This window comes from Zalophus californianus, chromosome 7 (genome assembly GCF_009762305.2).
Source record: "Zalophus californianus isolate mZalCal1 chromosome 7, mZalCal1.pri.v2, whole genome shotgun sequence".
Classification (NCBI taxonomy): Eukaryota; Metazoa; Chordata; class Mammalia; order Carnivora; family Otariidae; genus Zalophus; species Zalophus californianus.
The window spans coordinates 6,862,261-6,875,300 of record NC_045601.1 but is presented as its reverse complement, the minus strand read 5'-3'; the positions used below and the strand labels follow the sequence as shown (position 1 = coordinate 6,875,300).

The window sequence follows — 13,040 nt, the reverse complement described above, 5'->3', positions numbered from 1 at the left end:
GTAAGTAGAATATGCAACAAGCAAAGGAAAGGATTTTCAGTCCCACTCAGCAGTTTCCCCCTTTGACTGATTTGCAGCTAAATCTTATTTATTTATTTATTTATTTATTTATTTATTTATTTATTTATTTTAGATTTTATTTTTATTCATTTGACAGAGAGACACAGCGAGAGAGGGAACACAAGCAGGGGGAGTGGGAGAGGGAGAAGCAGGCTTCCCACCGAGCAGGGAGCCCGATGAGGGGCTCGATTCCAGGACCCCGGGATCATGACCTGAGCTGAAGGCAAATGCTTAACGACTGAGACACACAGGCGCCCCAGCAGCTAAATCTTTAAGATGCAAAAGTGTCTCTTCTGATGTGACTAAATCCTGCCAATTAATATCAAGGTCTGGGAGAGGCAGTCAGACTATCAGGAATTGAAGTAGGTTTTCAAAGGACCTCACATGATTGTAAAAATGATACAGAGACCGCAGCGTTACACATAACAGGTGATGCATGTGTGTGCAGATGGATGAATGAATCGATGGATGGAGATATGATTATTACATATAATTGTAATTAAGAGATATTATACACTATAATATATACATACTGCACTTGTAAGCATACATGGGTGGGTATGTAATTATACTGAAGAATTCTGCCCCATAAATATATTCACTTTCCTTTCATCTCAGTAGCAAAGTTACAAGACTATATTATGCCTGGATATATGTGACTGACAAACAAGTCATTATTTTTCTTCAGGATTTGCATTAATAAAAATCTGCTCACGGTCCTCGCCCCTGTTTGATGGAAAATGATTGTTAGTGCTGCTCACTTCTCCCTCCGTACCTTGCAACTGCCCTGCAGATTGGAGAGACAAGGCAGGCCTAATGGTTCTAGCTCAAAGACTCTACCTGTTGCTATTGACAGACTTTATTCCTGGGAGAAGATACGAACTGGCAGCTGGCTGTGACACTTTGTGAACTAACACTGACATCTGGGTTGGCACCATAACAGTATTTACAGCTCAGGAGATACATACAGTCAGATTATGAGAGATCCAGGAATTTTCGAGGTAAAAAGGAAAATAATATACAAATTACAAACATGATCAGAATATAAAATGATTTAAAAAATAATTTCAGTACTTAGGATCGCTTTTACTAAATATCTGCTCTATATGAAACATCAACATATGGCATATGTTTGCAAAGAGTAAGGGGAGTGCAGAGAACAGAAGATGGTCATGCAATTGTAGAGCTGCTCATGCACACTAGATTTTCTAATAGCCCACTATGACACAAAAAGAAAGGCAGAAAGAGATAAAGAAAGAAAGCAATTTTGAACAACGCGGAATATAAATACAAAATATCACAGCACCAGCCCAAAGATTAACCTTATATCTTTGTTACTTTCTTTTGCTAGGCTCCCAAGTGGCTCTTCTTTATATTCCATGAATATCACTCTGTAAGGAGTTTAAATTGACATGTTTCAAAATAGTCACCCAAAGTGGTTAAGCCTCTAGGAAAATGACACTGGATGGCAATGAACAAGGTAGAATTTGGGGTGACTATACAAATAATACTTCGAATCTGATGACACTTTGGCTGAATACTATCAGATGGAAGAAAAATCAGTTAGCCTTCTCGTCTCTATTCTAATTTCCTACTAACCACTGAAGATGCGATAATGAAAAGAATGGATTTGACCAGGCACTTACGGCTGTAGTCCCAGGGCAGTTTGCAGATTGGCATTCACCGGTCATTCGGTTTGGGATTAAGACATCGTCCCAGCAAGATGGACCCTTTGAGAAAAAACAACACGTACTTGGTGCATGAAATGTAACACAAATGTACATTTTCTAAAATCTACCGATATTATAAAATGGTAATGAAAGTAATGTGTCGTCCAGTGATTTTCAAAATATAATCTACAGAACCTAGGAGTTCTCAAGATCCTATTGGGGGATCCAGTAGATCAAAATTATTTTCACAAGCACACTAAGATGATCTTTAGCATATTGATCCAAACACATTATACATTCACATGTAGTAGTCTCCCTACTGTGGTTAATTCAATTGTTTAAAAACTGAAATACTTTTCTTAAGTTCACTGCAATTTCAACTGATGCCTTTTATTTATTTACTTTAAAGATTAATTAATTTATTTATTTATGAGAGAGAGAAAGCACGCACGAGCAGGGGTAGGGGCAGAGGGAGAAGCAGACTCCCCGCCGAGCAGGGACCCCGATGCGGGGCTCGATCCCAGGACCCTGGGATCATGAGCTGAGCTGAAGGCAGACGCTTAACAACTGAGCCACCCAGGTGCCCAACTGATGACTTCTAAATGAAAACACCCCTGCCGTCCCACTCAAAAGGACCCTTCGCGGGCAGTCGTGAAGCCTGTGGAGGCACACGTGGGAGGGCCACCTGTCACAGCTGGCAGGCTGAGCAGGCACGGGTACCTCCTCCCTCTCCTGAGGCACAGGGAAAACCACATTTGAACAAGCACCATGTAAACCCATAACAGTAAGGAAAATGGAAGACAGAGGGTTGGTTGAGGAGAAATTTCCAGGCATTTCTGGAAATCCGCAACAGGCTGCAGCAGAGAAGGAGGACAGGTGGTAGGCGTCCCCAGGTGCGGGGATGACAGAGCTTCCAGCAGCTGCGTTCCAGGGACTGTGCCCAGCTGGGCAGAGGAAGGTTAGAGCCAAGAGCTGGTGGCTGTGGGGATTTTACGACCAAAGACACCGGGGCCGAGCTGGAGGTTTTTATGAGCAGTGGCCCACCCTGCTGCACGAGCCAAACCAAGCAGCCTCCTGGCCGGGCTCCTGCACAAATCAGTGAAAACTCCGAAGGCACAGAAGGATCTCAGCCATTCCTGGGTCTCCATGAGTGCTCACTTTCGCTCCCCTGCACCAGCATACCCACACCCACAGGTGCACCAAACACACAGATGCACACACTCACACACATGGGGACACCACACACTGACACACATCTCGCCACAAACACTTTCATTACACACACACTTAGTCATGACACAGACATACCTCACACCACACACCTACCACACACGGGTGCACCAGATACACACACAGACACACACAGACACACACAGACACACACAGACACACAGAACTTGAGAGAAAAACAAGGGAAACAGAGGGAATCTGGGAATTGAGCATCCATCTCAAAGGCGCTACCTTCTGAATTCACAGATCATTAAACCAAAAGCCACTGCTTCAAACAGAAGATGGGGATGTTTTAGCAGCCTGAGACTGCTGTCCTTAGGGGGGCCGCTTCCAGGGTGGTCCTGGGCTGGCGCCTGGGAAGTTGGATTTGAGGAATGCTCACATTCATTTATTGACACAGAGGGTTGGCAGCCTCATAAATGTCTGTGGGGACAACCTGGTTTGTGCTGAACACCTTTTTACCCCCTGGGAGTCTGGAATTGTGGTCTGAGCTAGGGAATCTTACTGTATAGGACTGTTCACGGAGTCCTGCAAGCCTCTCCAGTGAATCGCCAAACCTGGATGTGTGAAGCCATCTTCGGGACCCACGACACAATGACCCCATTGATTCATCATCAAGGGCGTGTTCTCACAGCTCCACGGAAGGGTCAGAGTTCATGATTAAGATCACATCAGTTACAGGGAATAAGAAATTTCATTTCCTTTGCGCCTCTAAGTGTAGTGAATGCATTTTCAATCCACTGTAGCCACAGCGATGTGAACATCCACTTGATGCAAGCTTACAATCCTACTAATGAAAATGGACAGAAGATTATATAACCAAATATACACGTCATGCCGCTTGGACAATGGAATAGTAAAGTCATAAATGTTAAGAACTGCATGGCCAGGGTGGAGCTGAGAGAGAAGGGAAAAAGGGGGGGGATTGATATCCTGCCCCTATAAGATGTTACTTTTTTATTATAAAGCCATCTGTATGTTTGACTTTCAAACATATGCATATACGCATTCGATCAAAATGACCTAAATGAAGTAAAAGAGAGATAACGGACATCGAGAACTTGATGACATTTATCAGCCTTGCTTTTCCAACTTAACATGAGAAACTCAGGGACAAGCGTGGCTAGAGTGCAGTCTCCCACATCATATTTCGATCCTTGGTCGAGGACCCATCTTGGGGGTTATGTTTCTCGGTTTGTTAATCTGTTTCTGGAGGATACTCCATGGGTATTAGGGACCAAGTTTCTTTCATTTTTAGGCAACTCGGAAAATTTTAGAGTCGAATCTGTGGCCCAGCTCTGGAAACTATATATAACTTAAAATAAATACTCGGTTTATTAATGCTACCCTTGCTTTCCTATCATTTTCTTCAATTTATTTTCCTTTGCCCTCTTTCCTCATTTTTTGCAGTTCTTCTTGTTATTGGCCTCAATGTATTCTTGCAAACTTGTCAAATCCTTTTGAAGTGAGGCAGGGTATCAGGAAATAATTGTGAGGGACTTGTGGCTTCTCTTTTTTAACTCTCTAAAGTCACTGACCACTTCTAACAGGAGCATCTTCTTGGGCCTCTTCCATCCGGGACACGAGCCTCCTGACCTTAGAACCCAGCGGTCTGGTCTCAGGCAGGACAGCAGTGTGCAGCTGGTGGATGCTGACAATGAACAGTAGCATGCTTGAGGCTCAGAAAAGTCCCTGGTTGCAAAGGAAATCCATTTCGTCATGGATAACCGTTAACTAAACAGGAAGACATTGCTTCCTTGCTCTATCAACATGGAACATTCCTTCTGAGGCTGGTTCAAGAAGCACTGACCTACTTAGACCATATGCAATGGTAAGAGATAAACCAAACGTTAACACAGCCGGGAGAAGGAGCACTAATTGTCAAATGCACAGCTTAGATCCCATTTGCATGTCACTGCTCAGAGTAAGATTCCCTGCCTCAAAGTCTAGGATGAATTGAAACTGTCTGTGCATATCACAGATATTTATTTTTCATCCCTTAATTTTTCAGAGTCCAAAAAGCAACGAAAGCGTTTATGTAAAAATTCCTATAATCGTCGCGTAAAATATTACTTAATCTGATAAATCTTTGTTTTGTACGAGGAAATTATAGAAAACTCAGTCACAATTTGCCCCTTGATCTCAAACCATAACCAGATAACATAAGTAATAAAACCGAATAGAATTCCAATGAATATGGGAGTTCAACATAATGAAGTAAATGTGTTAGTTTATCCATACTACTCATAGCATGGGTATTGAATGTTATTGCAATACCCATCCTGAAAATTGAAACAAATGTTCCAGTGAATTTATGCCATTACAAAGCAAATTTAATGTTGCTCCTTTCCAGTTTAGAAAATATAAAATGTTAATTGGTTCATTGTTGCATACTGCATTTTAACAGAGGCACGGTGAAAACATTTATAATTAATAGCCTTTATAAAGGGGTACAAAGGTCTCCTGATGACAAGATTAAAAAAGGACTGCATATCACACGACAGCTGTGTCAAGGAGAGAATTCCCCCAAAATGTATTTAATCTATCAAATGTAAAGAACTGTAGAAAGACATCTGAAAAAAACAAAAAACAAAAAAACATGGCAGGACAGTGTGAAATGCATGTCTTAATAAAGAATCATTTGGCTGCTTTTTAAAAACCTTTCTCTTAAAAAACTGAGCCACCCAGGGGCACCTGGGTGGCTCAGTCAGTTAAATGTCTGCCTTCAGCTCAGGTCATGATCTTAGGGTCCTGGGATGGAATCCTACATCGGGCTCCCTGCTCAGCAGGGAGTCTGCTTCTCCCTGTCTCTCTGCCCCTCCCCCTGTTTGTACTCCCTCTCTCTGTCAGATAAATAAATAAAATCTTTAAAAAAATAGATAAAAACGTTTCTCCTTCTTTTGCCCAATACTGGTTATACAACCAAGAGAATACATAAATGATTTGAACTTCTACAGCAGGCATGTGCAAACTATGGTCTACTGACCAAATCCGGTCCAGGGTGTGTTTCTGAACAGCAAAAACCAATTTACAAACAATGGTTGTAAATTTGTAAATGATTAAAAGGCACAAAAAGAAGAGTCTTCATGGCATATGAAGAGTAAGTGACATTCAGTTTTCCATGTCCACAAATGGACTGGAGTGGAAAACAGCAGCCGTTGCTCACTAACCTATTGTCTATGCTGCTTTTGCATTGCAAGGACAGAAGAACACAGAGCACATGGCTCGAGAAACCTAGAATATTTACTACCTGTGCCTTTATGGAGAAAGTGTGCCAACCCTGGATCTATGGTAAATAAAAATCTTCCAAGTTCATATTGCAAAGCTCTCTAAAAAACTATCACGGTAGTGTTACGGTAGCATTTTGGCCACTGCATAATGTCACCAGTTTGTAGAAGTAGCTGTATCCTGGGTCTCAAGTGAGAAACTACTTCAGTTAAAACCTTAGAGCCATTGGCTTGTGGAATCCGAGGTGTTGCTAGAATACAGGGATTCAAGTTGTTGGAATCAGTAAGAGTGGAAATCTGCAACTAGAGATGACATTTGGGGATTTCTCCCAATAATGTCATCACCAAAAGAAAAACACAAAGTAGAATATTATTTAAGCACATCTATATGGCACATGTAAATCAGAAATTCAGAAAAATGACTTGATGGCATGAAAAGCAGTGACTAAATTTGTAAAGTAGGAGTCTTAAAATTTACTTTTAAAAAATTGTAGGACTAATCTACACATCATTTTTGCTGTCTTGCATGTCCAATCAAGTGGAAAATTCAGGTACTTAATTGGCTAATTCTTATCCAAAGATCACTCTGACAAGATCCAGACAGACAGTTATAGCAAAAAAGGTTTATTTTTCCCCAATTTATCTAAATAAATTCTATAACCTGCTTTTCATAGGTGGGCATATATATTGCCATCTAAAAAAATTGCAAATCCTGTTTTCCAAAATGTCACTACAAAATCTTGGCATTGCCAGTTTTTAAAAAGGGTTATTTTAGGGACACCTTAGTGGCTCAGTCAGTTAAGTGTCTGCCTTCGGCTCAGGTCAAGCTCTCAGGGTCCTAGGATCGAGCCCCAAAGAGAGCTCCTCTCCCTCCCTCTGCCCGTCCCCCCACTTGTGCGCTCTCTTTCTCTCTCTCTCTCTCTCTCTCAATAAATAAAATATTTTTAAAAAATGAAAGGGCTATTTTACTTAAACTATGCTTTTACCAATTATTTCAAGTTATCAAATGTGTTGAATTTCGTATATCCTCGTGAATGATTGTACAAACATTTAAGTCACATAATTAAACTTAAGGGGTTAAGATAATTTTGAGGATTATACTTGTAGTATATCATAATAGCAAAACTGTCTTTAAAACTGCTACACTCAGAGCCTCCTTCCTTTTTTTCCCTTTGTGTCTGCAACAAAGTGTTACAGAGAAGGAGCTTCAAAGTTCACAGACCTGTTGCATCCCAGTTCTACCAATTATTAGCTCTAGGCCCCTGAGCATGTTTCATTCCACCTTTCTCCTGCTCTTCTGAAAAGTGAGGGGTTAAATACCTCCTTTGTTGGGCTTTCCCGAACACTACCAGAAACAACAACTTTAATGTTTGCCCAGTGCCTGGCATATGAAAGATGGCAACTGTTGCAAGTAGTATTTCTTATTTCTCAAAAGAGAAGTCCCTGAGCAGGGTTATTTTTAATTTAGTAGACAGATAAGCAATAATTGGCCAGTTCCAAGGCACCTGATTCAGCCCACAGCATTTTTCATTTCTTACTTTTTCTCAATTTCCCCGTTACCCAGCCATTCCCCAGGGATTATGTCACTTTCCAAAGCATGCAGCTTGTAACCCTTTTAAATCATATATTTCCATCCATACAGTAGACATTGTTCTGGAATCCTCCCTCATTGGATTTAAAGATCTTATGCTTCTCATAAAGCTAAGGACAGTGCTGTGATTATAGCCGAGGCTCTACAATGCAGTCATTAAACAGTGAGCAGGGAAAAGAACAAAGAAAAAAATCTTCTGAACCAAAATATTCATCCACCCAACAAATACTTATTGCACATTTCTTAAAACCTAATAATTGTTAGGGGAAATAGAGAAGGATCCTTAATCCTGTAGACTTTATGGAGTAGCTACAAAAGCCACTGTTACAAAGGAACTAAGCAACCGAGTCAAATAGATAATACTAAAAAAAAAAAAAAAAAAAATGCCCATACCAAATTTTGGTGATATGCAAACATCTGGAACACACATACCCTCCTGATGCAAATATAAAATGGAACAGCCCCTCTGGAAACATTTAGGCTTTTTTTTAGAAAGTTATACATATAACCATCAAGATTTGAACATTTCATTTTTAGATGTTTACCCAAGATAAATATGAAAACATGCGTCTACACAAAGAATCGTATACAAATACTCATAATAGTCTTATTCACACTAGCCACCAACTGGAGACCACCCAAATTACCTATCAAAATATGAATGGATAAACAAAATGTGATATTGTCATCCAGTGGAATACTATTCTGCAAAAAACAGTATCATATAACTTATAAATGTAACGGATGATTCTCAAAATTATGTGAGTGAAGGAGGCAAAACCTGCAATAGAATATACTACATGTTCCCACTTATATAAAATACAAACAAATCAGTGGTAGCTTTGGGGTGCGAGCAGAGCATGGAATGGGCTATATAAAGGCATGAGGAATCTTTGGGAGGGGTTTATGGGCTGAATTGTGTCCCCTCAAAATTCATATGTCAAAGTCCTTACCCCCCTACAGAATGTAAGTGTATTTGGAAATAGGGTTTTTCAAGAGGAAATAAGTCAAGATGAGGTCCTTGTGGTGGGCCCTAGTCCCATATGACTGTTGTCCTTATAAGAAGAGATTAGGACACGGACAGTCACAGAAAAAAGGCCATGTGAAGACACAGGGAGAAGACAACCCATTCAGAAACCAATGAGAGATGCCACAGAAGAAACCAACCTCACCAACAAACACCTTGATCTTGGATACGATATTAATAATAATTAACTGTTTCTTGAAACTATTTTATATGGGGTAGAAGGTAGCAGAAGAGGGGGAAAAAGTGATTTAGAGAATATATATTCATTCCTGAGGACCTTTTGCGTATACTCTGTCTCTCTGGCAGCTATTTAAGAACTGTTTCTTTTTTTTTCTTTTAGTCTTTATTGTTAACAGGCTTTTCCACATACATTGTTTCATTTGTTATCTCAGAAACCATGCAAGAGATTGTACCTTCTATTAGTTTTCTATCACTGTGTAACAAATTCCCACAGACGTAATGGCTTAAAACCATCCTCATCTATGATCTCACAATTTCCGTGAGCTAGAAGCTCACGCCTGGCTCAGCCGGGTCCTCTGCTCAGGGTCCCACAAGGCTGTAATCAAGGTGTTGGCAGGGTTGTGCTCTCATCTGGAGGCTTGACTGGAGGAGCAGCAATTTCCAAGCTCTCTCGGGGTGTTTTCAGAATTAATTTCCTCGTGGCTGTAACTGTAAGGGTGTCAGCCTTGTGCTCCCTGCTGACTGGAAGCCTCCCAAGGTTCTTCCCCAGGTGTGCCTCCTCAGCCTGGCTGCCTACTTCATCAGGCCAGCAGGGTGACATCAGGTCCAGTCTCTGCTGGGACGCAGGCTTCTACTACGTGGTTAAGGGGACTCTCATATACCACGATCAAGGGAGCGGCAGACATAGTGTCACCTTTGCCATTTTCTCTGGGTTGGAAGGAAATCACCAGAACCACCCACATTCAAGACTTAGGGATTTCACAAGAGCACTGGCAGGAGGAGGGAGAAGATGATGGGGGTCACCTTCGTGTCTGTCTACCCCACATTTATTTTGCAGAAAAGTAAGACCTTTCATGACATTAAAGTTTGAAAAATGATAATTCAATATGTGACTCTGGTTGCCAAGTTCTCAGGCTATTTTTTTTTTTTAACATAAACAGACTTTCCAGTTGAAACATGTGAATATTTGAACACTTCCCTGGAGTCATTCTTTTACACTTTTAAGTAGAGAATGTAATATTACAGCCTAGAAGGTATCACAAAATAAATACTGAATGTGACCAGAAAGTGAGTTTCTATTTATTCTGGCAAGTTAAATTTGAAGAGATTCGTACATAAAAAACAAGCAAACATACTTGTGCTTTACTTAATGTATACATTCTTTTCCAACTTGAATTTATTTCCTAGGATTTCTTAGAGCATAAACATCTTACACACTTTTGCCTCCGAACACCTAACTGTAAGTCCCAATTGCAAGCTGCTTCTATAGGAAAACAGACCACTACAGACTACATGGAGGGACTCGCTGTTCACATTTTAGCCCAGTTGTTTCTACAAATGTTTTTAAAGCAAAAAGAGACTTAGTAGGAGGTGAATTAGAACTTAAAGAAAATAAAAGACCTCGAGAAGACCCCTTGTCCAGTCCTTACAAATATTTCTATTCCTGATTTGGTTACTATATTAATAACAATTAACTCTTTTGAAACTATTTTATATGGGGTAGAAGGAAGCAAAAGGGGGAAAAAGTGATTTAGTGAATTCCAGCCAATCAGCAGGTGAATACTGGATTATAAAAGTAGTGGCAGAGCATCTTCTTGAATTAGGACAAAACTGGGTTGTTTACAAAGCACTTTCCCGTATATAAAGCAACCTTGATTCCCAATGAAAATCTGTTAATTCTATGACCTATAGAGCTCTGAGACCCAAGCTGATTATTTGCTCATGTGTTGAGGTAATCACACAACTGTTCCTAAGAAAACCCTGCCCTTATATCTAAGTACTCACTTGGCTCTTATATTTAGCTACATGGGCATATCTTAAAGAGTATTGCATTTTCATGAAAGGGTATCCATTTTTTATATGGATTTGTTAACCATAAAAGCATGGCTCTCCCCTTATTTTATAAAATGGAATATCTAAAGTCCTTGTTCTAGTTGAAAAACATAGCCAATTTTTAAAATATATTAAGCGGTATATTAATTAAGGCAGCAAAACATAGCCAAATTTTAATAAGGCTGATAGGGCTTGGTGGGTCAGCTTCATTCTATTTCATGTAGAGTCAGCCTGAACAGCTCAACCAGGGGATGAAGGGCTCACTCTCAAAATGGCTCCTTGGCATGGCTGCCTAGTTGGTGCTAAATGTCAGCCCAGTGCAATGGGCTCCCATCTGTGGTTCCTCTCAACCAGGGCCATTCCAGGGGCTGCCTGTGCCTCCTTACAGAAGGGGAGGTGCTTCCCAAGAGTGACAATCCTAAGAGAGAAGAGAGAGAAGCTTCCAGTTTCTTCAGAACTAGCCTGAACAAGGCACAATGTCATTTCCACCATATTCTTTAAGTCAAGCAGTCGCAGAGCTCAGATTCACTGGAAGAGGCTGGTATTTGAAGGAGAGAGCTAGCTTGGCACCCTTTGTCAAATTTAGGTTTGGCAATTCACTGAATGAGATTCTACAGCTGTGCTCTTCATTAGCACCCTGAGGAAGCTGTCTGATGCTGGCTCCACTCCACCGCCAGCTTTTTGCTCTGCTCTCGGACAATATAGCCAATTTAGATTTCCTTTCATTTTTATTCAAAATGCCTGGCTGATACATTCTCTACTAAATGTCTTTAAATATTTTAACTATGAAACAGTAATGCGCCATATTGGATATGCTTTATGGAGACAAAAATAACAAAACAGCACTAATTCCAAGGGTTCTCTGATAGTCCATTTGGATCTCTCTTGTTTTCTATCTGGGCACAGGCATAAGCAGACAGTATCTGCACCCACATGTAAACTTACCAGTGGCTTCCAATTATTTAATGTCATTTCTCTGATCACCAAAGACATTCTTCAGGATTTTTTAGAATTTGTATCTATCACCACATGCACTCATCTATTTCTTAAATTATGTTCATTTCATGCTAATTTTAAGTCATTGTGGTCATTAATTCATTTGATAAATTATGCACCTAATATGTGACAGGCATTTTGCTAGACTGGAGATAAAACATTGAACAAGACTTTTCCAGGTAGGAGGATAAAAGTGATTGAACAAGTAATTAACACATAGATTCTTTGAGGGACCCCTGACCTAGACCTTTGGAAGGACTATCATTTAAGATGAGACCTGAGAGACAAGTAGGAATCAGACAGGGAGAGGAAAATTCCCTGAAAGAAAGAAAGGAGGATTCCTAGCCTGGAAAACAGAACCAGAGACCACCAACCCCTACATTGGCTCTGGAATATATATTTTCAAGAAGATATTGAGAATTAATTTATAAATAGTTCATTACTTCTGTGCCATATCCTAAATATCTTAAACTAACACTACCACCACTACTTGATAAGATGATTCAATTAAAATATATGATAAAATGTAACAGTATTCAAGGTACTGATTCAAAGGGATGGGGATGCCCAGATAATAAATGATGTCTTAGTACTTCTGAATCAGACTGACTGGATTTCAAATCCCATTGCCATTACCAGCCATGTAATGATGGAGAAGTTACTCAATCAGAACATTAGTTTCTTGTGTGTAATGTGGGGAAAACAACTGTTAATGCTACACCAGAACGTTTATGGTTGAGATAGAGTACTTCACATAATACTATATACATAGTTAATACTCAATAAATATTAGAAGGTGCTCCTGAACAGCCATAGTATGAGAACAATATGATCATGGAAAGAGCACCCCAAAAGACAAACATTCAGAAGACTTTAAGTTCTAGACATAATTTCTAGAGTTTAGGCTAATCAATTTAACATCACTTTCTTTTTTTTTTTTTAAAGATTTTATTTATTTATTTGAGAGAGAGAGAATGAGAGATAGAGAGCACGAGAGGGAAGAGGGTCAGAGGGAGAAGCAGACTCCCTGCCGAGCAGGGAGCCCGATGTGGGACTCGATCCCAGGACTCCAGGATCATGACCTGAGCCGAAGGCAGTCGCTTAACCAACTGAGCCACCCAGGCGCCCCTTAACATCACTTTCTTATCTGTAAATTGGGGGTAATAAAGTCTCAGGGTCAAATAAGATAATGAATGAGCTAATTGGTGTGAAAACCCTTTATAAAA

At 40.2% G+C, this 13,040-nt stretch overlaps 1 protein-coding gene across 1 annotated transcript in view; it reads right to left on the bottom strand.

The window, feature by feature from the left end:
- The window catches only part of PRKN (parkin RBR E3 ubiquitin protein ligase), a 1,305,872-nt gene that overhangs the window by 650,531 nt on the left and 642,301 nt on the right, over nucleotides 1–13,040 (bottom strand). The window contains 1 exon segment of the mRNA XM_027603377.2: nucleotides 1,707–1,790. Within this exon segment, the coding sequence (XP_027459178.2) occupies nucleotides 1,707–1,790 (84 nt within the window).